General features: G+C 42.7%; 1 protein-coding gene across 4 annotated transcripts in view; it reads left to right on the forward strand.

Annotated features, from left to right (window-relative positions):
- Nucleotides 1-26464, forward strand: part of HECTD4 (HECT domain E3 ubiquitin protein ligase 4) — a 66942-nt gene that overhangs the window by 15731 nt on the left and 24747 nt on the right. The window contains exons 7-43 of one of the 4 annotated variants that reach the window (XM_042035032.1): nucleotides 874-1044; nucleotides 1848-2040; nucleotides 3406-3567; nucleotides 3663-3776; nucleotides 3983-4123; nucleotides 4454-4686; nucleotides 5089-5234; nucleotides 7007-7077; nucleotides 7604-7709; nucleotides 8282-8402; nucleotides 9251-9379; nucleotides 10542-10666; nucleotides 11806-11959; nucleotides 12247-12347; nucleotides 13150-13348; nucleotides 14230-14376; nucleotides 15514-15618; nucleotides 16279-16442; nucleotides 16764-16997; nucleotides 17131-17323; nucleotides 17479-17583; nucleotides 17666-17754; nucleotides 18070-18245; nucleotides 18908-19043; nucleotides 19195-19336; nucleotides 19429-19595; nucleotides 20130-20276; nucleotides 20569-20753; nucleotides 21165-21318; nucleotides 21555-21835; nucleotides 22250-22439; nucleotides 23282-23363; nucleotides 23940-24142; nucleotides 24320-24455; nucleotides 25077-25259; nucleotides 25489-25659; nucleotides 26079-26248. In XM_042035032.1, the coding sequence (XP_041890966.1) occupies nucleotides 874-1044; nucleotides 1848-2040; nucleotides 3406-3567; nucleotides 3663-3776; nucleotides 3983-4123; nucleotides 4454-4686; nucleotides 5089-5234; nucleotides 7007-7077; nucleotides 7604-7709; nucleotides 8282-8402; nucleotides 9251-9379; nucleotides 10542-10666; nucleotides 11806-11959; nucleotides 12247-12347; nucleotides 13150-13348; nucleotides 14230-14376; nucleotides 15514-15618; nucleotides 16279-16442; nucleotides 16764-16997; nucleotides 17131-17323; nucleotides 17479-17583; nucleotides 17666-17754; nucleotides 18070-18245; nucleotides 18908-19043; nucleotides 19195-19336; nucleotides 19429-19595; nucleotides 20130-20276; nucleotides 20569-20753; nucleotides 21165-21318; nucleotides 21555-21835; nucleotides 22250-22439; nucleotides 23282-23363; nucleotides 23940-24142; nucleotides 24320-24455; nucleotides 25077-25259; nucleotides 25489-25659; nucleotides 26079-26248 (5726 nt within the window). The remainder of the gene's footprint in view (nucleotides 1-873; nucleotides 1045-1847; nucleotides 2041-3405; nucleotides 3568-3662; nucleotides 3777-3982; nucleotides 4124-4453; nucleotides 4687-5088; nucleotides 5235-7006; nucleotides 7078-7603; nucleotides 7710-8281; nucleotides 8403-9250; nucleotides 9380-10541; nucleotides 10667-11805; nucleotides 11960-12246; nucleotides 12348-13149; nucleotides 13349-14229; nucleotides 14377-15513; nucleotides 15619-16278; nucleotides 16443-16763; nucleotides 16998-17130; nucleotides 17324-17478; nucleotides 17584-17665; nucleotides 17755-18069; nucleotides 18246-18907; nucleotides 19044-19194; nucleotides 19337-19428; nucleotides 19596-20129; nucleotides 20277-20568; nucleotides 20754-21164; nucleotides 21319-21554; nucleotides 21836-22249; nucleotides 22440-23281; nucleotides 23364-23939; nucleotides 24143-24319; nucleotides 24456-25076; nucleotides 25260-25488; nucleotides 25660-26078; nucleotides 26249-26464) is intronic. The other 3 variants (XM_042035033.1, XM_042035035.1, XM_042035034.1) reach the window with 3 other exon arrangements.

The raw sequence follows: 26464 nt of genomic DNA on the forward strand, positions 1-26464 counted from the left end.
AGGGAATGGCTGGAGCTGTGTCAGGGGAGGGTTAGGGTGGATATCAGGGAAAGATTTTTGCCCCAGAGGGTGCTGGGCACTGCCCAGGCTCCCCAGGGAATGGGCACGGCCCCGAGGCTGCCAGAGCTCCAGGAGCGTTTGGACAGCGCTGCCAGGGATGCCCAGGGTGGGATTGTTGGGGTGTCTGTGCAGGGCCAGAGTTAGACTTAAGATCCATGTGGGTCCCTTCCCACTCAGGATATTCCATAATTCCAGTGTGGTCACATCTTAAGCAATCAAACAATAGCAAAAAGGACTTGGATTTAAATCAAGAACGTGTTCTTCCTGAACAGCTTTGTTCTTCCACTGTCCCAAAATTCAGGTGTTGTTTCAGATCTGGCTGTGATTTGTAGATAAACAATTGTAGCTCTTTGTAAAACTGGGGTAGTTTGTTTACTTTGGGGTTTTTCCTGCTGTGGTTTTAAGGATGGATATTCACATTTATGTCCAGTGTGTTTCCTGAAACTGAGAATGTTTAGATTCCCCTTTTCTTCTCAACTTTCAAGCAATGTTTGAGAGAAGTTGCAGAAAGTAGGTGGCTCAATAGGATGTGTGTTTTCCTTGTGGGACTGTGGGTTTGTTCTCCATCATTAGAGAGGAGATGATAGTTTTATTTTTAGATAGGTTAAATTGGAGATATATGAGCTGGTTTGGATATTTGGCAAATATCGTAGAATAGCTATTGGTAATAAATCAATGTAATGCTACTGCTAAGTCCAATATTAAGCCTCTTCTGCACTAACTGCATTTGATCTCTATTTATTTTTCATACTGTTCATACTTCTAAGGCCAAACTGCAAAATCAGACCCGTTAAGATGCTCTCTGTCTCATAGGTATGTCAGATAATCCCAATGCCAGTAAATCACTTCCCAGTTGGCAGCACTATGACCACCGTACATCTTTCTTCAGATGGCACCTTTTTCTACTGGATTTGGTCTCCTGCAAGCCTCAACGAAAAAACCCCCAAAGGCCACTCTGTCTTTATGGATATTTTTGAAATTATAGTAAGCAAATCATGTGTTTCCTATGCCTGATGTTGGTAGCATAACCCAGTTTAATTAATAATGAGCATTTTCTAATTGACATATTAGGTTTGGATATTTATGGGTGTGATCTGAATGGATTTATGTGAAATAACTGAACAGAACAGAAGGTGAACTGTCCAATTCCATCTCCAGAGGATTATTATATTTAGCAATATGAATTCTCTTGTAGCATAAAATGTATTTCTTAATGTCTGTACTTCTGCTCAGCGGAGGAGGATGGAGTGGGATGGTGGAGCTGGAATTGGGAGGCTGTAGTAGTACAACTCATGGAAAATCCCTAACGCTCTAAATCACGTCTTCATTAAGAGATTCATCCTGCAGTGAAACATCCCCTGAACATCATGGGCTGAGGAAATCATTGCTCACACTTTTTGGCTGGAAAAATGTTTCAGAGCTAAATGATTTGCAAGTGAAACACCACTAAGAAAATACAAGAGGATTATATATTTTTAGGCAGAGTTTCCTAAATAAACTCAAATTTATGACAAGCACTTCTGTCTTTAGGGACAGGCGTAAATAGAAGATATCCTATTAATTATCTCAATATTAAATTATTCTATTGAACCATAAAGTCACAAACAAAAAAATACTCCTGTGTTGCTTTCAGAACTTTGTTTTTGCAAGAACTTCTGTCAGCAAAGTTTCACTTTGTATCCCTACCTGATACATTGTGGTGGTTCATTTTACAGCTCAGTTCGGGTGGCCTCTCACCTATGGATTTCAACATCTAAAGTAGTTTTTTCCCCCCCCCATTTTACTAGGTAGAAAATGGCATTTGTATAGCAAATCCTCTGCAGGAAAGAATTATCCTGATGAGGAAGGAGGGGGAATCTGCCAAGAGCATCAATGAGATGCTGCTGAGCCGCCTGTCCCGGTACCGCGCCTCCCCCTCGGCCACCCTCGCTGCTCTCACGGGCTCCACCATCTCCAACACCCTCAAGGAGGACCAGGCAGGTCAGAAACGCTTTACTTTTCATTTCTTAACACACACAGCATCCATCCTGGTCATTACTGACCTTGTAGGACAGGTTTAAAAAAAAAAAAAAGTGTGTATTTTTTGTCTTTATTCCCCAAATACGTATTTGGAAAATCCACACAGTATTTGCTTAATGCTGGAATTATCAGCCCCTTTGCTAAATTAGGATTGTGAGGAAAGTTTAGGAATGGAAAATGGGAAGAATGCTTGTAGCACCCTTTTCCAATTCCATTATTGAACTAGTTTGGGGAATCTGATAATTGCATTTCTCTGCTGGCAGCTCAGCTGGGCTTCTAATTGGTGTGTAAAAATGGCCTGCAGGTTCGAAAATGGAACTATTGCTTCACAAATCACTGGAATATTCCAGATCTGAGGTGATTTTGCACTTTTTTGAGATCATCTGCACAATGTTTGGGTATTCTTTTATGGAAACAACCCAAGTTAATGAAGGAATCTTGAATGAACTACCTTGATGGCTTTCAGGATGATCCAGAACTTTGTAAGATTTGTCTTAAGATTTTATTCAGTTTATCTTGAATTATTTCTATTCTTCCTTCAAAAGTCATGAGTTTTCTTTCTTCAGTTTGAAACAATTGAAAGTATTTCCATAAAAATAAATTATACATGAAATAGCTCTGCTTCCAGGGAATTTGGCAAGGAGTTAGATTGGAGAGCTATTTTAAAGGTTGTGTTTTGCCATTTAACAACTCAAGTGCTACTGAAAAAGGAGAGTAAGTGGCTATTCTTGGGTAATTCTTGAGTCAGCACTCAAAAAGTGTTGATCAGCTGTTGCAAGAGGGAGATCATTTGGGCTGTCTACATTTCATGAGGAGCAGGAGACCTTAGAATAGTAAATGCATACTGAATCTCAAGTGATCTCTGTATGTGAGGAGATCATTTGGCTCCAAGTGTTTTCAATGTAATTCTCTCCACACAACTCTTCATAGTTTTGGTTATACCTAATTCTTTATTGGTTTTAATTTGAAGTTGTTTTCTTTGGTTGAATAACCCGTGAAACTCTTTGTAGCCTTGTGGGGATTGGTGCTGATTGTGTGGGGTTGGGAGGCCATCCCTCCACGGAGAAGTCATGGATGCCCCATCCCTGGAAATGCTCAAGGCCAGGTTCATAGAGCTCTGAGCAACCTGGTCTCATGGAAGGTGTCCCTGTCCACAAGGTTGGAATGGGATGATCTTGAAGGTCCCTTCCAACCCAAACCATTCTGGAATTCTGTGGAAACTTCTTAACGCAGCTTCTAAATACCGATTCCTTTGAAGCCCTGAGCAGAGCTCTGCCTTGTTCTGCAGAAATGCACTTTGTGACCTTTCTCTGGTGCACGTTGCAGCTGCCAACACGAGCTGTGGGCTGCCCCTGAAGATGCTGAGGAAGACCCCGATCTACACGTGCGGGACGTACCTGGTGATGCTGGTGCCGCCCCCGGGGGGCTCGGGCAGCTCGGCCACGCGCTCGCTCTTCGGGGGCACCAGCGCTTTGTCCTCCTTAAAAAGTAAGTCAGAGCCATTTGTGACAGATTGGGAGTCCTTGGCTGTCTGAAATGCAATAAACTTCTCAGGAATTGATTGGAGCTGTGTTTCTGTGTAGTTCTTGCCTCCAGCCTGGTGTTCAACATCTCGGACGGGCAGTTCACCAGCAGGGCAGATCTCATCGATGCTGCGGGCAGCTCGCTCGGACGGGGGGCTCTGGTGCCAGGGCTTGGTAAGGAATATTGCAGCCCCTCAGATCCCAAAGAATCCGTCTGGGTTTGAGTTTGCAGTCAGCAACTCTGCAGTGGGCGAGGTTGCATATCTGTGGTGAAATTTTATAAACTTCTAAAGCAAATAATTTGGATTTACATCGCCTATAAAGATGCTTCAGTCTGGTTTTCTACCAAATTGATGTGCGAAATATTTTCCTTCTCTTAGGTGCCTGTTATGATACAATGAATAACATGATCTGGACGTGCTCCAATGATTATATTGATCAGTGGTGCAATCCTGGGAACCAGGCATTCCACTGTGTGTGCCAGAGGCTGGGAGTGAGTCACGTCATTGCAGAGCCCAAAGGTGAGGGAACCCACAAGTCAGCACTTTGTACAAAGGGGAAGTGAAACAGAGGAGATTCAGAACATAAACAGAAACTGCCTTTCTGTTAAAAGCTGAGTTCATTCCTGAAAAGAGTTGTAAATATTGGTCGTGGTTTAGCTTTGATTTAAGAGCGGGAAAAGCACAGAATAAGATGTGTGGAAGATCACAGATTCTTGCTGCCTTCAGCACATTAAAAAGGTGTTTTGGGTAATCCTTTTGTGCCCTGAAGTTGATTTATTGCATTTTAGAAGCAAAGGCTGATGATGCAGTCTGTGTTTGTAGACAGCGTTTGAACTCCTCTCCTTCCAGGGGATGCAGCAACCACAAACGAGGTCATTAACCAGTTACTGCACCATGTTGGTGCCATGTGCATCCACCAACTCAACCTCCTGGCAGCCAGCAACAACCTCCCCATCAGCAATTTTTTGGGCAAGCAGCATCCCATTGAAGCTCATCACTTGAGCAGCATCTGTGACATTATGGAGAAGGCCATGGTCAATGGAGACACCTGCATCATCCGCTGCATCCTCGTTGTCTTCCAGGTACAGAACCTTAAATGCACTTCAAAATTCACATGGAAAAATTAAAAACTTGCTTTGGAGTACAGGCAACCACTGGTTTCATTTTTATTCAATTTTTTTTTTTTCTCCACTGGAATCCATGTAATAGAGGTTGATTTAGCAGTGGCTTTGCAATATTTTGCATACTCATTTAAGAGCCCTAATTTAAATTTAGTCTCTATCTTTACAGATTAAAATAAAACCCAGAGAGTTTATTTCCTTTTTTCTTTCTATTTTTCCCTCATATTTGATTCAAAATCATATTCTGACTCTCAAATTTCTAGGCCCACACAAATGGTTCGAGAAACTGACAGCAGAAAATAAGTTAATGTAAGTAATGTTTATATTTTTAATACTAATATTGTTGTGTTTAATTTTTCTTAGGTGGTTTTTAAATTTTTCTTCAGCCCCCAAACTGAAAGGAACAGAGATATTGTCAGAAGGTCTGGCCTGTTACTGTGGCAGTTACTGATGGCCCCAAGGGATCAGATCTGCTCTGAAATCCAGAAGGAAGTTTGTCTGGCTATTAGGTGAGTATCTGTTCTATCAAGTTCAACTTTAGATTTTAGTTTGTTTGAAATGTAGTGACTGATGAACATTGAAATTGTACTCAGTTTAATTTTAAATTAATATGAGAAAATTTAGTGTGATGGATTTGAAGTCAGGATAAAATTATTACAGTTTGTCTGTGGGAGAAGAGAAATGTGTGTTGGTCTTGATGAAATAACAGGTAGTAATTACTTTCCATACTTTTAACTTGTTGCTTTTTTCTTGGCTTTCTTATGGATCTTTTTTTTCCTAATGTTTATTATAAAATAGTTGCTAAATTCAAGCAAAGTTTTCTTGAATTAGTTCCTTATTTAGCTGCTGTGGTGTTGAGAAAAAGGCAAAGCTGGTGTTGACAGCTCTTAAAGTGACAACACTGGAGTTCTCTTGAACAGAAGGAACATCAGGAGGAGCAGAATTAATAATACTGGAGGGATTAATAATACTTGAGGAATGCTCTGAGACTGAATGCCCAGGGAAAAAAAGAAGTGTGGTGGTATCTCCTGAAAAGGAGATAATGGAAACCTCAGGGCCAAGGAATGCTGGCTCCAGCGTGCCAAGGACAAATAGAACCTGTTCCAGTGGGAAGTGCTCCAGAGATTGAGACCAAAATCTTTTGAAGATCAACCTGCATTTTCTTGGTGTGAATCACAGCATTCCAAATTTCTGTGGCTCTGTGCAACTCTGAGTGAAGAGTTCAGGAGGATTACCTGGCTTTTTCAGGGACCTGCTTTCTGACACGGAAAAGTGTCTACTGTCACCTGCAAGGACACCTTGTTTATTAACCCTGGGTGTTCCAGTGACTTGTTAAACAGCTCCAACGTGGGGATTGGGTGATATTTCCTTCCTCCTGTTTTCTCCTTGGGGGATTCTGATGCCAATGGAACCCTCAAAGGTAGCTGGCAATGTGTGATAAGTTTTCCTGAGGTTTCTATCTGCGTGGATCAGCATGAGCTAGAGGGAAGGAAGCTGCAATAATCTGTGCTCTCAGTGTGAAGCTGAAAAACATCCCAGTTTTCTGTGAGAGTGTTACTGAAAAAGAAGAGGCAAAGGAAATGGCAAAGTTGCATAATGATTTCAGTACTTCAGACAGGCATGAAGTGCTCCTTTGAAGTGATTGTGGTCTTGATAGGGGAATTCACATAGAAAGGACAGAGTTCATCAGAAGTTAGAGGGGAACAGTCTCCACCTGGAATGTTTCTGCAGAGCTGGGGTGTTCCTGAAATGCTCCTTCCAGGAGCTCCTCTGTACCTTAAACTAACACCTCTGTACAGCCAGTCTTCAGGAAGTACAAAACTGTAGCATTAGTGACTGATTTCTTGATTATTGTATTTGTATTTTCCATTGTTCTGGTCACAGAGAAGCCTCAGCTCTTACCCCATCACCAGAGTTTTTGGAGTTTTTCTCTGAGCCATTATAATTTTTCCTGACACCTCTGTTTCTTAACAAACTGATTGTGCTGCCCTGTGTGCATGTGATTAATGGGGAGTTTTCCAGAGGGAAGCAAATAGCTCTTGGAGAAGCTTCGGGATCTAAACAATAAAATATAGTTGATTACAAGAGATTCCTGGAGAAAACAGCTGCATATTTCCTAATATTGATGTTAAAATCTGGAGGATGCTCTTCTAAGCCTTTGGAACATTGTAAATGTTCCATCAGATGCTGAGTCTGTGGTGCCATTTGTCACATGTCCATTGAAATGGTTCTGCTCACTTCTAAATCCATCAAATAATGCATGGCTTTATTTTTTCCTTAGCTCTGGTTTAAATATCCTGTATCCCGGAGAAGCAGAAATCAATAATTTGTTGAAATTGGTCTTAACTGAAGGTAAGAATGTCTGATGCCAGGTGAGAGTGGGGTTTTTCTAACTGAGAACAAAAATCAAATACATCTCAAGCTTAGAGGGAGAACAGTTTGGGGTATTGGGCACTACTCTGCTTTAAATCCATTTTAAATCTGCTTTTCTAGGAAATTGTGGAATGCTTCAGCTTCTGAGTGGCTGCATGGCCAAGGGTAGGTCAGGTGGAGAAAAGGAATATTTGCAAGTACCCAGGAATCAGAGGAAACGTTAGACCTCAGTGAAGGGGGAATAATGTCCTTGAGTTCACCAGGAAATGGGAATCTGGGCTTGGAAGCAGCTGATGCTCAGTAATTTGTCACTTCACAGGAACGTGTTGGGAATTTCCACCAGTGCCACAGGCAGGGAAAGTGCTCCCAGTCTGGGACAGCAGCTCTGCTTACCCTGGGAATGCAGCCATTCCTGAGCTCTAGTCTGTGTTAAACAAGGTATCAGGGGAAATGAAATCTATTCTGTAAAATTCTGCTTTGCAAAAGTTTTTTATTTCCTTTTTAGGAGAGAGGAACAGCGGCCTCTCCCAGCTCCGGGATGTTATCCTGACTAATTTAGCTGAGCAGCTGCAGAACAATAGATTTGGAAGTGAAGATGATGATCATTATAGGTAAAAAGCCTCCCCATTTATAGAGTATTTTTCTGTTATTTGCTTGAGGTGAACTTGCAGGAACTTCTGCTGGAATGGCTCATTATGTTCCTGCTGTGTGACCAGGATATTGTTTGTGTCTGCGGGAAGGGGAGATTTCATTAGGATGAGGAGAGATTTGATGTTTTAAAGCAAACTTTGGAGGCTTCTGTACCCAGACTGGGTTTGGGATTCCTTGTTCCTTGCTGTGTTCATGATAAATGTGAATGATAATTTCATAAATAGGATTTTATGGCATTTCTCTGCATATCATAGGTGACTTTCCAGCAGTAAAACTGCCAGTCTCAAGTACCTGTTCAAGTTGGGAGGAGTCTTTTAGAGGAGCCATAAGAAATCACAGATTTACCTCAGCACAGTGCAGCAAACCCCTGGAAATCTGTTGCACTTGTTAAACATTTCAGGCTTGGGGGGTTTTTGTGTCTGAATTTGGGTTTCCCATAATCAGGGATCCAGCTTGCAGCGTGAGCTGAGCTGTACAAAATGCACATTTAATTAATGATTAACATTTTCCACCTTTCTTGCCTCTCTTGAAGACTCAATGATGAGCTCTTGCACTACATCCTCAAGATTGTTGTCCGAGAATCTTGTGTCTTAATCACCAAGTGCCAAACTGTATCTAAAGATGACTTTCAAAGGCTTCTTTCAACTGTGCCTGTAAGTAAAATGTGTTTTGATAGAAGTAGCTCTGCCTTTGGCTTCTTTTCCTCCTTGAATCCATCCTCTTCACTGAGTACATGGAGGTGAAACTTCCATAGTTGTGTCTTAAAAAATCCAGGAGAAGAATGTCTTTTGTGCTGTGCAGGGAAGAAAAGAATAATTTCTCACAGCAAAGTAAATCATTCAGTAATGCTGGAACAGGTTTATACGTGGATTTATTTTCCAGTTGCTCTGGTTCCTGTTCATTTTAAGGGAACTTTGTGAATCTCAGTGTTCAAAGCATTGCAGCAGCTTAAAAAATCAAACATGTACTTGTGTATTATGGTTCCTACAGGCTGAAGGAATTATCAGTGACAGACAGAAATGAGTGAAAGCTGACATTTGATGGTAAAAGTATGGGCAGGTATTTTCAGCAGGATCAGCTCCCTGAGAAAGGCAGGTTGAGCTTCCATAAAAATACTGGGAGGGGACAGGAAGTCCTGGCCTGTGCTGCAGGAGGGTGGGAAAGGAGGAGTGGCATGGAGCCATCACCTTCAGGAGTGTGAATTACATTTATCCCTCTGGTGGCATGATCTTTTAATAGTTCATTAATTCTTAGAGTTCCTGAATATTCCTATAATGTTCCAAACCTGAACAAAGTTTTGCTGCCTCTTTTTATTTTTGTCAGCTACTTCACAAAATTCAGCGTTTTGCAACTGGTTTCTTTACTTAAATAGAAAAAGTTACTTCTTTGCTCTTGCTTTTCTTCTGCCTCAACCTTTTTTACCTCTTTCCAACTTCCAAGTCTGAGGCTTGCCCAGCTCAAGGGTTTGGATAATGCAAAGTTTTACTTATTTGTGTTCAAGGCTGCGTCCTCGTGCTTGCGGTACCTGATGGCTGTGCAGAATCACCTCCTCAGTAACACTATTTTGATTAAACCTGATGACAATGATGACAGTGACAGCTCCTTGCAGGGAGAGACATTGAAGGTACAGGTAAACACCAAGTTTTATTCTAGTATGGCTCTCTCCAGTCAGTGTGCCTGTAACACCTTGTTCCTGCAGTGCATTTGCTGTTTGCTGCTGGTTCTTTTCCTTTGGATAGAGTTAAGTAGCTGGAGAACAGGAAAAAACTGTCCAGAGTAAAATCTGCAGTTATTTTATGTTCAGGATTCCAGCTTGCTTTCCCTGTTATCAGTGAGAGCAGATGCTTTCCTTCCTAAATATATATATATATATAATGAGATTTTAAATATATTTCAGCTAATAAGTGCTAGTGGGATTCCTGGCATAGGAATTTCCTTTCCTGGACACATTACCCCAGACATGTTTTCTTCTCCAAATCACTCAGGTGGTCCTTGAAAAAATATTTTTAAATAAATAGAAAAGGGGTTTCTCATTTGCCTTACCTGGCTGCTGCTTCATTGCAGTTTTAACAAACAACCTCCATCAGTTGTCTGAAACAGAGAGGATAAAGTTTGTGGCAAGGAAGCTTTTAGGAGACAAAGTTTGAGGACAGGCTTTAGTTGGTATAAGTTTATTAAAATGCTGCATTTCACACTGCTTCAGCCAGCTCCCAGAAGCCAGGTTTGCCCTGGAGTGCAGGTTGTCTGGTCATAGTAGTTCTGGTAATAATTCTTCTCTAATGGAATTGATTTCTGAATTTCTGGTATTTTGCTTAGCTGGTTTTCTCTGCTGCTCTTTGAGGCTGTGTGTGCTTGTGAGCTGCTGCAGTTGGAAGTGATTTGTTCAGGCTTATTGAGTAAATGCTAAATATTGGAGTATTTTTCTTGTGTCACTTATTCACCCCGTGTTCATTGTTCAGTTTCTCTCTCTGCAGTGCTCCTCATCCCTGCTAGGACATTGTGTCACCAGTCCTGTACCTTGGCTGGCTCTCAGCTCTCTCCTGTGCTGGACTTGGGGCTTCCTTCCCTCTAGAAACTGGATGTGCATCCTGTAAAACATGCACCTAGTTTCTCCCAGCACTTTGGGGCTTAACATTAATCAAATTTAAGTCTTGGATGAATCGCCTGCTGCAGGCCTGCCAGGTCACATTATCATTCTTTTCATTTGGAAATCCATCTTTTTGTTCTGTCGTCCTTTTTGGGGGGATTCTCTAAGAATTTAAGTATCCTGTAACTCTTTTTTTTTTACTTAGGAACTCAAGACCAGCATTTTGTCTCTTGCCACACAAATTCTGACAGGATGTGATGAAGTCTTAGAAATGCTGCAACAAGTCACTACAGCACTAATTAACAGTGACATTTCTGACAGGGAGCAAAGGTAAGACAAGTGGGAGGATCCTAATTTGGTAACAGGGAACTGTTGCTCTTTGTGGCTTATTGTACAAGCACTGTTAGCATTAATTAGTCTTTACCACTTTATTTTTGAGCTCTGAATGCATAAGAACTGTTTCTTCCTGTAGCAGTTGTTTAGTACTCAGCTGGTGGAGAATTTAGAATCACTCTCCATGTCAGTCCTGATCATCTGTAGGTTGATATTTCTATAGGAACCTCAAATTGGGAAGGCTTTAGTCAGTGAAATGCTATTTATGAGTAGGATACCTGGAAGCAAACTCTAATTAGCTGGGAATACTCCTGTAAGGTAGAACAATCTGTTTATTTTAAAATTCCTGATTATTACATCCCTAGTAGCTGGACTAGATATTTATCCATGACAAGCCTTGGATGTTGGTTTGATATCCCACATATTCCATCACCTGCCCTTCCCTGTCTCTCCTCCTCTTAAAAGTACACCTTGGGAATGGGATGGAAACAAAAGCTGTGTACTTTTCTCTCCTCAAACAAACAGCTCCGGTCCCAGCTGTGCTTCAGGTTGCACTTTCTGCTTCTCTGTGCCTGCAAGATTAGTTGTGTTTATTGACAGCACACAATTCCTGGGTGATATTTTCAGATGAGTTCATGTTCTAATATATTTTTGTAGCTGCAGATTCTTTTCAAGTCCTTTGAGCTCCATGTGCTGGGAGCTGATATCCACACTGGTGCATTTATGTTTGATGGGGACTTTCATCCTGTGCTCAGGGGAGCTTATCCTTCTCTAAGTAATTATTAAACTGTTGATTTACTGTCTCTGCTCTCTGATTGTTCAGTGAGAATTGTCAGCAATTCAAGGTCACTGACATTTGGGAGAAATTGTAGTGGTTTCAAGATTGTTTTGGGGATTTTGTTAATAGAATACAAACATTCTCTGCTGAATTTTGAATTGCTGCTACAAGATAAAACAGTCCTGGAGTCTCTGATGGCACTGCTCTTCTCCTAAGTACACCCTCCTAGGAGAAGTTCTTGCACAGTCTGTGCGGATTCTCTTAAAGTCAATTTTTTGGGTAGTTTCAGAAGTGACTAAAAGCAGAAGTGCTGCAGTATGAAGAGAGTTGTTCTGTGCAACTTTGGCTCTCCTTACAGGTTAAAAGGCCTGGAGCAGATCACAAAGGCCACCATGCTTGGCCACCTGCTGCCTGTGCTGCTGACATCCCTGATGCACCCAAACCTGCAGACCCTGACCATGGCTGATGCCCTGATGCCTCAGCTGGTGCAGCTGGTCCTTTACACCAGCCAGGTATGGGCTCTGTGCCACCCCTGGGCTGCCCAGGGCCAACCCTGGGGCCTGCAGCCTCCAAAATGCTGCTCAGCTTCCTGCAGAGGCTCATCCACACATCAGAGTTCAGAGTTTCTCAGCAGCTGCCAAAGCTGCTGATGCTGAATGTTAAATTTGACTGCTCCAGGAGCTGCTCAGTAATGATTTATTGTCAATAGCAACAGTAGGATTGTTAATTATTTCAATAATGAGCTCTTAAAATGCTTTCCAGTTTGCATGTCCCTAACACTGTGTATTTTGGGCCACAGACTGCACTGCTGCTTAAAACCCAGTCTCCAGTTTTCTCAGAACTGAACAGTTCCCCCAGTTGTGCTCCAGAGCAGAAAGGGAAGCAGTTACCTGATGAGAGGTGATTTTTCTTTACATTTGGGTCTTTTCATGGGATAAACTGAACTGTAATGTCCATCTGGCCATTGCTGTGGGATAAAGCAGCAGTTTTTATTTGAATTAACTTTTAAAGGTATGCTGGAATGATTTCTAAGGCTGTCTCAGTTTTATATAAGCTTTTTCAAAAGGCAATTAGTTCCAAATTTTGTTCTGTATATAGAATTAAACTATTAATATCTTCAGGTTGTTTACACAGAATGTGGTTTGTTTTGGTTTTTTCCCTCACCTCAAGCATTAGGAATTAATTCTAAATGTTCCTCTCACAAAAAATTAGGCTAAGGAGGACCATCAAGAGGAAATGTAAATTGCTCTGGCAGCATGAGATACAGAATTAAAACCATTGCAAAGCCATTAAATGGTTTAATTTACAGACAAAAATAACATTTTTAACTCCTGCATTTAAATGCTGTGTCTCAGCTCAAAGTTTTCCAGCTCCTGCTTAGAAACAGAAACAAAACAAATGAAAATGCTTATTTGCAGCATTGGAGGATTTGTAGTGTTAAAGAATTTGTGATGATGTGATTTTTGTGAATAAGAATATGTCTAATGTATGAATAATGGTATATATGATTATATTATATAATAATAATAATATATGGAATATATGAATTCCCTCAATCCAGTCATGCCTAAAACCAGGAGTCAGTTCCTTGTGTCCCTGTATCAGTACTGAGAAGTGATTTTAAGTATTTTATATCTTAATGTCTGATTGATAGAAATCCGTGTGCTGTATTTTAGGCCCAATTTCTCCCTCTTAATTTCAGGATGCTGGAAGAGAAGGAAGAGCCAGGATTCCTGACTGGTTTGAAGATCCCTGCTCCCTGGGCTGCTGGGAAGACTGTGGAGACAGTCCATCCCGTCAGGGATAACTATAAATTTAAGGAAACTGTCCACATTCCAGGAGCCCGCTGTTTGTATCTTAGATTTGACAACAGATGCTCCTCCCAGTATGATTATGACAAGGTAAGCAGGGGCCAGCTCAGCACCTCTGCAGTGAGGGAATTCCCTCAAAAACAGTAGTGGCAGTTCTGCCATGGGAGAAGTGTGGGAGGCTTCAGGGGCTGGGGGCTCAGGGGTGGTTTGCGTTGGTTTTTCCTCCTCAGAAATGCTATCAATTCTGGTTTTTTTAAAAATGACTTCAGGCCGGCTCAAACAGTCCAAGTTGGACATTTTTACTGATGTTCAGTTTTCCTTATTTCCTGAATTTTAATCCAGCTGCCTCCTTTGATCAGCACAGCTGGTTTAAACTGGGCAGAGCTGGAAAGGTTCCTTTTTCCCTGATGATAAATAGCTTGTTTACCTGGATTAATAGGAACAAGTACTTTAATTTTAGGAAAACAACCAATAGCACTTATCTACTTTGTATTATCAGAGAGCTGCTTGCTAAGTGCTGCTGTTTATTCTTTGGCATAGAGCAAGCTCTGGGATGCTCATAAATAACTAATGGGAGTATCTTCAATATTAATGTCACCCATTACTGATTAAACTCCCCCAGGCTCCTCATGTTCCCACCAAAATCACTGACAAACCTTTGGCTTTGCTGGGAGCAGGATCAGCCCCTCACTGATAGGGAAGGAGTTTGTTCTATGGCTCAGGGCTGGCAGTCAGGATTTCTCCTGCTCTCTGCTCCCAGCCCTGCTGTGTGAGCAGGGGCCGAGCCCCTCGAGTCCCTGCGTGCCTCAGTTTCCCCATCTGTAAAATGGGGATAATAATACTTAACCCTGCTGCCCTCACAGAGCCTGTGAGGATTGGTTCATGTGCATGGAGCGCTTTGAGAGTCGAAAGCGCGGTGGAAGTGCTAAGTATTATTATTATTATTAGGTTTTCTTGTTTTTCTCTTACAGTCTAACAGTGTATTTTATGTTTTGAAGTTGGTGATCTATGCTGGTCCTAGCACAAACAGTAGGAAGGTTGCTGAGTATGGAGGCAATACACTGGGATATGGCAGCCGTAGTGTCTTAGGAACGGGGTGGCCCAAGGACTTAGTGAAGGTACAGTATTACCATCCACCCCTATTTCCCATAGAAAATTCCCTTTGGAAACCATGCCCAGCCCATTTTACCCTCACAGCTATGCATTCCAAGCTTTTAAATGTACAGTTATCCATGATGAGATCTGCTCAGTGAGCTGTTGTGTCCTTGGGGGATATCTTTAAACTCAGCTCTGTGTTCCGTGTGATGCTTCCCTTGGAGTTTGTTTTGTGTCTTACTGGAGTTCCTGATGGAGATGTTTGAGTCCTGGAGTCTCTGATGGCACTGCTCTTCTCCTAAGTACACCCTCCTAGGAGAAGTTCTTGCACAGTCTGTGCAGATTCTCTTAAAGTCAATTTTTTTTGATAGTAACCCCCAAATATATCAAGTAGTAAATGTAACAAACAACTTCCAGCTCTTTCTGTTGGGTTTTGAAATTTCATTGGCAGTAAAACTAAGACAGAAGAATCCCTTAAACTTCTTGAAACCTCAGCATTTCAATCCTTTGGTAATGTGTCCCCTCACACTCTCTGCAGTGTGATTTTATTTTTGTTTAATATTTATTTGTGCTGCTACCTTGTCCCCCACTAAAACTGGGCTTGTTTACATAACAAAAACACGTTGTAAAAAAGAAATCAAGAGGTAATAAACTGGAGAGCAATTTCAGACAAGAACTCCATTGTTCACAATTAATGGAATTCGGTTTATTTTTCACAATGGATTTTGATACTGTTCTTTTAGCAAGCTCCTTGATTAATTTGTTGTCATTCTTCTAATTGAAGAACTTGTTTGTCTTCATTCAGGAAGAGAATTGTTAATTATTGTGTGGTTTCTTGCAGCCAAACAGTGAAAATCAAGGCTAAGTAACATACTGATAATTTCTGCTTTTGATTTTACAGCTATGGTGGTTCTTTCTGTTTTGCTGTAGTCAGCCAGCAGCAAAATTAAGTTGTCTACTAAAAGACACCTTTACAAAAAGGGAAAAATCTTAAATCAGAGTATCTCATTTGAGATAAAAACAACACCCAGAAACCTGTCATTAAAAGCATTAACCTATAAAATAACCACTTGTGTGAAAAGCCTGCTTGTTTGCCTCAATTATTAAATATATTTTCTTTTCTTCCCCCCCCCCCCCTTTCCTGCCGTGGATATTTGAAGGTGGAAGGAGACACAGTCACGTTCTCCTTCGAAATGCGGAGTGGTCGGGAGCACAACACTCCGGACAAAGCCATGTGGGGCTTTGCCTGCACTGTCCGAGCACAGGTATTCCAGGGGGAGAATTCCAGGGGGAGAGCTTCAGCTTCCACTGTCCCCTGCCTGCCACAAATTCCAGATCAATAGAAATGTGCTTCCAGCTTGGCAGTTTGAAATGGAAACCAGCAGCGACTGGTTTGGGCAGTGAGACAAATCATGTGTTGGCAATGATGAGAACCCAAGTTTGAGATGAGGCTTAGGGATTCATGGAGATAGCTGGTATCAAACATGTCTTATCTACCTCCTGAAGCCAGTTCAGCATCCCTTGCTGCTTGTAGGTCAGGATTTCTTTGTAACAACCTGAAAATCGGAGATGTCCTGAGGAAATAATGATTCCAGCCCACGAAGAAGAGAGGGGAGGGATGCTGGGATCAAACACAGGGGATCTTGCATCCCACTACAAGTTAGGACTAGGGTGACTGAACCAAAAATAGCTTCACCTGTTCCTTCTTGGTTCAGGAAAATAATGTTTAAATCCCTTATTTCTTGCCTTGAGTTGTTCTTACAACTTGCTGTTAATTGTTGAGCAATTTTTGTGTGAGGGTTAAGATTGATATCGAGCTATACCTTACATAGAAAAGATTATATATAAAATCTCCTATCTTGAATAGACGGGAAGGGCCTTCCTGGTGGATTGCTTGGTTGAACTTCTCCCTGTTCCTTCTGCAGGAATCCTCAGAAGATGTGTCAGGAGGTTTGCCATTCCTGGTTGACCTGGCCCTGGGCCTCTCTGTGCTGGCCTGTTCTATGCTGAGGATCTTATACAATGGGCCAGAAATTACCAAAGATGAAGAAACCTGTCAAGAGCTCTTAAGATCTAAACTCTTACAAAGGTAAAAATAATCAATTTTGATCTGAGTGGTTTCTTCTGAGGGGAGGTGACTTGTATAGTTGGGCTCAGGTCTTGTGCTTTACAGCGATGTTTGGATCAGTTTTCCTGTAGTTTGTTCAGCAGTTTGTGTCACCTAAAACTGAGGGAATGTTCTCCAAAACAGAGGGGTTTTTAGAGTAAAATGAGGGTTGGGTTATGCTTGGTACAAGCCACACTTCATTTATTAATACTTAGTCTTTGTAATGTGTCATTGACTGAAGTGTCTTTCTCAATGAGGGGGGAAATAAAAATCCTTTTAATTGGTTTTTATTTCCTTTTGCAGGTGCCAGTGGCAGGTGGAAGCCAACGGGGTCATATCTCCAGCCCTTACTCCAAGCCCATCTCCATTGCCTCTCACTATAGAGGAGGATAGGGAATTCACATACCCCTCTGATGTGCTCGTGCCTCCTGTTGGACACTACTTTGATCTGCCCAGGATTAGGCTGCCCCCAGGAATCATGATCAAGCTCAGGGAAATTTCTGGACGTGCTCGGCCTCAATTTAGACCCAGTATAAAGTAAGGAGTCCTTGTTTCCCTCTGGTTTTTTAACCTCGTTTGTGAATGCAGCATCTGATGATTTATAAATATGAACTGTCCAAGTTGGTCTCTTACTCCTGATTAATGAGTTTGGCTTTCCCTGGAACCCTAGGGAAGTGATCCAGCCAGAAGTCATGGAGGAGATGGTGGTTTCCTGTGTGATTAAACATCTGAATTTAGTTGATGCTCTCCAATCCCTGATAAATTTCCAGTACCAGGAAGAACATGCTGAAGAATATGATTTACTTTGTAAAATTATGGGAGAGACCTTTAAGAAGCTGAATGCCATGGAGAGACAGCTGCAGGTAAAAAGAAAATGATTTGAAACAACAGAAAGCTTTTTTTGAGAATAAAGGTGTAATTTAGCAGCACAGAAATCCAAAATGTACTCAAGATTTCTTCTTTTAAACTCCCTTCTACACCTTAAGTGCAACAAGTGTGACTTCTGTCTCTTTATCAGAGTGTGGCTGAGCTGGAGCAGAAGTGGCAGAACGAGGTGGATGATGCCATGCACGGGAAGCTGGAGAACAATGTCCCCTTTTTTTATGATTATCACTTCAACGAGGTGAGCACTGGGGCTGCTGTGGGTGCTTGTGCCTCACTCTGCTCCCTCAAACCTGTTCATCCTTCTCCTTCCCTTTGTTTAGAGCAAGATGAAGGAGCTGGAGCTTCTGTGTTCAATGAAAGAAGTTTCTTTTGATGGAAGTGATCTTGAGAATGTGGTCCTGGCATTAAGGTCAGTATTAGTGAACATTTAGGCCTCAAAGGAGGGGCAGCTTCAGGGGAATTTCAGAGAGTTCCAAAAGTATCTGATGAAATGATTAGAAACTTCTGTGCTAAATATATTAATATTAATACCTACAACTCCTTGTGTTTGCTAGCAAATCACTTGTTTATTTCTTCCATGTTTTCTGCTTTCTCCATTGTTGGCATAGAACATACTGATGCCAAAAGTCCTCTTTAACTGACCTTTTCCACAGTAACACTTCCTTTCTGAAAGCATTCAGACATCATTGACTTTGCTTCTTTTACTTCCCTTTCATAATCCCAGGGAGAAGTTTTTCCAAGAGGTGAATTCCCTGATCCAGAAGACCTCTCATCCTTTAGCAAAGACAAAAACTTTGGTGAAGAGCTTGATGAACAGAGCAGAGCTGTTGTTGCATGTCACCATTGCAGCACAGTCTGGGATCACCAGAAGCATATCTGGGACCCCTGCAGAAACTCCAGGTACAACTCTCATTACCAGCAGTTCCTAAAGATAGCATTTATTTCTTATTTGTCCCTCTTTTGCTCAAAATTAAACGGTTTTTTTCCTAATTTAAGTGAATTCTTTTATAATAAAGTCGAGTCTTTGTTTTCTGATTGCCATGATGATGGTAATTTGAGATCTGAGTAATAACAGGTGGAATTTAAACTTTAGTCTCTTGATTTATTGGGGGAAAATACTTAACCAAATCAAAAGAAATCTGATTTGAAAAATACCTGAAACAGGAAAACCCTCAGAGCTGTTTTTGTATTTTGTTTGTAGTGAGATTGAGCTGAAACTTCCGCACTCTTGTTTACGTGTTTCATATGAAAACATCAGCGACTTGCAGTTCTCCTTCTAAATCTCCCTTGAGAGATTCTTAACATGTGCTGATTATTATCTTTTTAAAGTTGCATTTGGAAGTTTGTGAATTGAAGCCTTCAGCTGCAAATCTTTAACTCCCAACAGGATTGAAAACAGGAAAATTCTCAGATCTGAGTTGCATGTTCTTGCTTAGATTGGGTTTTCTCTACCCTATGTTTCAGTTTTCAGTGGAATATCCAACACTGATTTTAAAGCCAGTTTGTAAATAATTCCCTGCACCAGGAATGACCTTTTTATTTATTATTTTATAATACTTCAGCCTGTAAATCAGCCTCTGAGACCAAGGTGATCTCGCACGCCGTGCGCCAGCCCGTGTTCCTGCGCAGCATGTCCGCCCCATCCGACCTGGAGATGATTGGCAACGAGGACATCGAGTTTGCCCGGGCCAGCCAGAGGTACAGCAGGGTTGAGACCTTCCCTTTACACCTCTGTGCCTGTGCTGTTCCAATGATCAACTTGATCAAATCTATCCCTGCCAGCACAGCAGGATTTGTGCTGGTTGGATCAGCTTCTGCTGCCGGGTGTAACATTCCTGTTCCCTCGCAGGCGCCGGCACGTCACCAGCCACAGGAGCAGCTCCTTCACCCTGCTCCAGTCCCTGGCCATCGAGGACAGCAGGGACAAACCCACCTACAGTGTCCTGCTGGGGCAGCTCTTTGCTTTCATCGGGACAAACCCCGACCAAGCCGTACGTCGTTATCTTATTTCGGACTCCAACTTGCACAAAACCAGGAGGTGCCTTGTTTGCGTCTAACAAAAATCCCATCCCAAACCTTGCAGGTATCCAGCAGCAGCTTCCTGCTGGCTGCTCAGACCCGCTGGAGACGTGGGAACACCAGGAAGCAGGCCCTGGTGCACATGAGGGAGCTGCTGACGGCCGCAGTGCGCGTCGGGGGCGTGACCCACCTGGTGGGCCCGGTGACCATGGTGCTCCAGGGAGGCCCAAGGTGGGTGCATTTCTCCAGAATTCGGTGGTTTGGTCTCTGTGGAAGGGAGTAAATTGCTTTGTGTGCTGGAAAGCCAGAAGTGAGTAGCTGTGAGGCAACAAGTTGGCAGAGCTAAGGTTGCAACAAATACTTTGGCTCTTGTGGGGTAAAAAGGCAGAAACTTCTAAGAAATGCTTTTATTTATCAGTAGATGAACTTTCCTTTCGTACTGGGCTGACATGTTCCCAGGTATGTATAGAGGGCATCCTTCTCCCTTGATTTAATTCCAAATAAATGTTAATTAGCTATTAGTGGTAGATTTAGCTGATACTGTCATCTAAATGTAATAAATGTTTTGTATTTTGTTTGTAGTGAGATGTCTGAGCTCTAACTCTCTTGTTTACATGTTTCATGTGAAAACATGAGTGACCTGCAGTCTTCCTTCTAAGTCTCCCTTGAGTAATTCTTAACATGCACTGATTATTATTTTCTTAAAGCTACCTTTGGAACTTTGTGAATTGAAGCCTTCAATTCCCAATCTTTAACTCCCAACAGGATTGAAGAGCTGACGTGTGGTGGGATGGTAGAGCAGGTCCAGGAGGCTTTTGGAGAGACAATGACGTCAGTGGTGTCCCTGTGTGCCCGGTACCCCATCGCCTGTGCCAACAGCATTGGCCTCTTGTGCACCATTCCCTACACAAGGTGTGGAAGCGCTTGGGGAAGGGAAAGGGGGCATCCACACCTGGCTTTAGTAGGCTTTGCCTTAAGGAGAAGCATTAAGTAGTATAAATACATCCCCTTTCTTCATCATGGGGAGCATCTGAGGCCATCCAGTTCAATTCCCTCACAATTTCATCTGGGGAGGGTAAGGGAGAGGCAGAACCATCTTTCTGCCGAGTGAACTAATTACTTACTGAGCTAACAGCAAGTTCTGGATTCCCGTTGTGTCTCTTTGTGATGGAGAAGTTAATTCCACCCTGGATTTCTCCTGCAGGAGTGAGGAGAAGTGTCTGGTGCGTAGTGGCCTGGTCCAGCTCATGGACCGGCTCTGCAGCCTGAGCAGCCAGACAGAGTCCAGCTCAAATGAAAAACAGACCAAGAAACAGAAGGTGGCCACCATGGCTTGGGCTGCCTTCCAGGTGCTGGCCAACCGCTGTGTGGAGTGGGAGAAGGAAGAAGGTAGGAACACGGGAAATATCTCCCAGCTGTGTGTGTTAGAACTGCCTGATGAGTGGTGTAAATGTGTTTAAAATAGGGCAGTCGTTCACCATGACATGGGACTCTGTGGGTTCCTAAGAAGTGAATACAAAATTCAGTTGATTTTTTTTCTTGTTTTTCGATTCTGGCTTTTTTTCTCCCATGGAAATAATTTCACATTTTGCCACTTGGTTCTGTGTAAACATAATCAGAGAACACGGAGATTCTGGGGGATCATTTGGCATTTCTCTCATGGTAGAATTCACCCATAACACACATAAACTTACAGACACGTGGCTGTTGGCTAGTGATGGATGTATCAGGGGTTATTTTTGTGGTGTGTACATTGATTTTTGTGGATTACAGCTGTGTATTCTTCCATCCCTTCCAAAGGGGGTTCCACAGACGCTGTTCACTCTGGGCTGGCCAGGCAGGTCTCCAGCCTGCTCACCAACCACCTGGCCAGAGCCACCGAGTGCTGTGGCAACCAGGCTGCAGGGAATGATGCACTTCAGGATGTCCTCAGCCTTCTGAATGACCTCTCAAGGTATGAGGCCTTTGCTCTGGAGTATTTTTTTCCTATGTATCAAAGCCCATGTGGGATCTTTGGTGGATTTTTTCAAACCATTCTAAAACTGACCCTTAATCTTAGTGTTTAATCAGTGCTGTCAAGTTACGGAAGAACTGTTGCAGATATTTTGTCAGACACTGAAATTGCTTTTAATACATCTTGTAAATAATAAATTAATTTGGTTTTAATTTCAAGATTCTTTTCCCTTTCAGGAGTCACATTGGCAAAGCCATCCTGAGCCAGCCAGCCTGTGTGTCCAAGCTTCTGTCCCTCCTCTTGGATCAGCGTCCTTCTCCAAAGCTGGTCCTTATAATCCTGCAGTTGTGTCGTGCTGCGCTGCCTCTCATGAGTGTTGAGGACTGTGGAAACGTGGAATTGCCTCCCTGGAGTTACTCAGTGCCCTCTCTGAACAGTGAGCAGGATGATCCCAGTGACCCAGCCTCCAAGATTGCCTCCCTGCTGCTGGCAAAGCTGGCGGATTATGTCGTGCCAGGTACCAGCAGCTGTTTGGTGTTGTGCCCAAGGGACTCATGTTTCATGGAACCTTGGAATGGAAGGCACCTTAAAGCCCATCCAGTCCCACCCCCTTCCACACCTTCCACTATGCCAGGTTGCTCCAAGCCCTGTCCACTCCCAGGGATGGGGCAGCCACAACTTCTCTGGGTAATCTGTTTGTTCCAGGAGCTTTTTTATTGACAGAAAGCTCAACTATTGGGAGGTATCTGTCAGTGCTGAAAGTAGGATATTCCTGTGACTTTCCATTTGCTTCCTAATTTCCCTGTCCTCAGACCAAAGTGGGTGTCCCAGCGATGTTTCAGACACATCCCAGGTGTGTCAGCATTAGTTCCAAGGGTAGGAAAATTCATGGTTGTGTTTCTTTGTTTCCTTTTCTCCTTTCTACTTCAAGGCTGCCAGACAGTCCTTTCTCCAACTGCCTCTGAGCCAGATACTACCTTGGCAAAAGCCAGCCCTAAAAACTCCATAAAAGGTGATAAAGATCCTGGAGAAGAAAGTGAGGCAGTGGATGGTAAACTCTCTATTTTTATCCATAAACGAGAAGATCAGTCCTCCCATGAAGTCCTCCAGCCTTTACTAAGGTAATTTCAGCTCACTGGATTGGAATTAGAACCAATTTTACCAATTCACTTTATCTTCTCCTTTTTTCCAGTGCTCAGCTGCAGAAAAATACATCCTAGATAGAAGAGTAAATGGGACAGCAAAGTGTCTGCCCAGTGTGTTGTGTTTACTGGCAAAGCAATAAGATAATGCAAAGGAACACAGGAACATCGTCTGTCTGAAAACAATCACATGAAAAATTAGCTCCTTAGATTCTGTGTTTGTGATGGAATCTCACTGATCTTGTTTATGGTGTGACAGGCTGGGCAGGACTAACAAATAGAACTGTCAAGGCAAAGTGGCTTTAAAAGCACTGATTTAATAGTGCATAAGTTGGACACTAATTTGCTATTAAACATTCTTTGGTATTCTCAGCACCCACCTGGATGTTGGGATCACTGAGTGTCAAACAGCCCAATGAGCCCAATGCTGTCACCTCCTGCATTTTGTGTTGTTTCATCTTCCCTCACTCCATGGGTTGATTTTGAACCTGTACTCTAAAAATTACACTGAAAGGTACAAGTGAAAGGTGAACTTGGAGCCCTGGGCATTTGTGGTCAATAAAAACCATTTCATGAGGCTTGTTCAGGGGGAAAAAGTTAAATTGCATTGCAAATAAATGCATTCAATAGGATTAAATTCCCTCTGTAAATGGGGTATATCCTTAACTGCCTCACATTTCTCTTGCTGTTGAGCATTCAGCTGCAAGGGTGGCTTCAAATCATTTCAAACCACCCCTAATATATGAAATTGGGCTGTGTAGCTCAGCTGTGTTTTCCAGCAGTGAGAACAAAGCTCCTGTGTTTTGTTTCCCCTGCAACAGTAGCTCAGAAGGCCGCCCATTCCGACTGGGGACTGGAGCCAACATGGAGAAGGTGGTGAAGATGGATCGGGACATGACAAAAGTAAGAGGAGGAATAACTAAGGAATTGTTCAACATCCTAAAAATTGGTGGCCAGTCAGAATTCTTGGGTTTTACTGATGTTAAGTCCCCTTTGTTAAATGTTGTTTTATTCATCATTCACCTCTGTAAATACAGATCCCATACAGGGGTAAATGATGAAAAAGAATTTCAGCTGATGCTTCCTGCAACCGTTGTAGGTCAGGTTTAAGCCCCTTTAATATTCTCTTTTCTCAAGTGTTTAATGCACATTGATAGTGCAAATTTTAAGCCACACACTTGAACTAAAATTTCATGTCTATTTTCAGGCATGTTCTTGAGTGTTTGCACCAGAAATACTCATTTGTAGCTTTTTGATCAGAGAAACTGAACTGTTAATCTAAGAATGGAATGTTAAAGTCAGTGAATTGATCCCTGATCTCTCTGTAGATGATAAAAAGCAAGAGACAGAACTTGTCCTATGACTAATCTACCCCCAGGAGGGGGTTTTGCTGTGTTCTCAGCACTTTTACATGAGCAGAGAGAGCAGAGTGACCCAAGTGGATCTGACATTTGCCTTCCATGGCCATTTCCTTTGCAGAGTGGCTGCTGCGAGGTCATTACAGAAGAAGCTGCTGCAGCTCTTAGAAAAGCAACCAAGTGGGCACAATCTGGGCTGATAGTGAGTGTGGGGCCACCCATAGAGACTGTCAATCCAGAGACCAGCAGTGGCTTGTCCACTGGGGACAAAAAGAAGACTGCACAAACATCCATTTGCAGGGAGAGGAATTCAGAGCTCGCCAGGTAAATCCCTCAGTCTGCATTCTTCTTTTCTCTCTACCGATATTTGTAGCTCTCCCAAAAAATAATCTGGCTGTTCATAAGCTTCCTTTTTTGTGCTGTATCTTGTTGACAACTGAAGCTTCTTTTCCTTCTGTGGTTTTGAACTGAATGGTCCAATTGCCTGTGTCTCCTGCGCAGGACGGATCCTGTGAGGCCGTTCATCAGCGGGCACGTTGCAAACAGCATGGCAGCAGAGGTGATTGCCCTGCTGCACAGCCTGCTCATGGCCCCAGAGTCCAATGCAGCTCAGATCTGGACAACAACTGCTGAAAAAGTGAGCAAACACAACCACGAGTGGCACATTCCTCACTGGGGGTTGAGTAGTTAGAGAATCTAATGATTAGCAAGGCCTGAGCTGCTCCTTTCTGATATAGCACAGAAACAGTTCACACCAGGGTGGAACTGCACAGACCCAGCCCTTTCTCAGCTGTCAGGGTGGGACAAATACTCAAAATCGACCCATCATTAGATAATTGCTGTCATTCTTTTCAGGCATTAACAAAGTTGTTTGTTAGGGAGTTCCCTTGCCTGTGGCAGGTTATTCTACCTTGGCTGTTCTCGTGGCTGTGGCCTCTGAGGGTACAAAGTGTTGGCTGGAACAAAACACGTTGGGTTTATGTTCCTCTGAATCCCCCAGCACCTAATCTATTCCTTAGGTGAAATCCTCAGCAAAGACTTTTGCCAAGATTGTATTTATCCTAAAAGTTACCGGGGAATGGTCATGGCTTTGATGGTGCTCACACTTCAGAGAACGTGGAATATTCTGAGTTACATAATTCTCTTCAAGAACAAAAACAATTCTTCTGAGACTGTGTGGGCTGGAGGCTTGGGGCACTGGTTTTTGTTGGAACTGTGCTTTGAAGTCGTTCCCTGGTATTTTTGCTTCTGTCTTCAGGTTCTGTCTCGGGCTCTGATGTACATTCCACAGCTTGGGAAATACGCAGAAAGCATTTTGGAGAATGGGAGTAGCAGTGGAAGGAAACTGGCTAAACTTCAAAGGATTGCTCGGCAGGCAGTGGCTGCCCTGTGTGCTCTGGGTGGCTTTAAGGAGACAATTAAAATAGGTTCTGAAGTTCAGGTAATTCAGCACTGTTCACATTTGATATCTTAGATGAGAGCTGCTGCTCTCCTGAGGTTTTCCCTGCCCTGGGATCCTTGGGAGCAAGATGTGCTTGTGGAACAGCAGCGTGTGGAGCTTGTTTGCTACAACACCCCCGTGTGGTTGTGTGTGCAGTTGGTGTGTGATGTCAAACACGGATTCCTGCTTGTGACACCTTCAATCTCATGCAGCCCTTCTTTGGTTGTAGGTTTTAGGCAAAGGAATAGCAGGAAGCATTGGAGTTGTGGCATCTATTAATGAGCAAGAAGGTATAGCTACGGTCAAATTCCCACCCACCACTATAGACACTAGAAAGACCTCCCAGGCATCAGACACTTTAACTATTCCATTATCTAGGCTCTGTGTTCCAAGATCTGAGGTATGGGAGTTTTAAATATCCAATATTCAGTATAATCTCGATTCTTGCTTTATTTCTGTCACAGCATACTGATTGTTAATCTGCAGCATGTAAAAAAAAAGGTTTCATCTTTGCTTATAAATGATTTGTAAAGTTTGCCTTGTTGTTTTAAGCATATATTAACAATATATTTAATTTCTCATTCAAGTAACATGAATATTCATCGTTTGTGCTTAAATATATTCCATTGCATACTGGGTTGGGGTTTTTTTTGGTTAATTTCTAGCTTGGTTTTGGGGTGGGTTTATTTCTTTTATTGGTGTTTGGTGCTGATTTTGTGATAGTAACATCTAAGAATTAACTCCAGGTAATAAAACACCCTCATTTCTTAGAAACTAACTACTTGAATTTAACTTTTTACCGTGCCCCCCCACCATCAGGCATTGCCTCTTCATAAACTGTCCATTACTGAGAAGGTAGTACAGGCAGTCCAGTCCATGTTGCTCCCTCAGGAGGGAAGTCTCTCTATTCACACCTCACTTCCTGCAACAGGAGATGGCTCAACCCCAGTAATGGCAGTGGTCCGGCTCCTTGCTGAAATAAGAACCAGGTGAGTCCTGGCTTTGTGCACCAACATCCAAGGGAGTTGCATGAGTTCCTGTGCCCTTCCTCTAGGGGTGTTGGCAGTAAAAATTCCTCCTTGCTCCCTTTTAGTGTCTGGGTGTTGTTCATGAGTGTCCCTGTAACACACTGAGCAAATGCTTCAGTAAATCCATCTATGAAGCAGTGAAAAGCTGTCTTTGGGGAGGGTCCAGCTAAAATCAGA

This window comes from Corvus kubaryi, unplaced genomic scaffold (genome assembly GCF_017639235.1).
Source record: "Corvus kubaryi isolate FWS band 111438036 unplaced genomic scaffold, C.kubaryi_AGA036_p1.0 37382, whole genome shotgun sequence".
Taxonomy (NCBI): Eukaryota; Metazoa; Chordata; class Aves; order Passeriformes; family Corvidae; genus Corvus; species Corvus kubaryi.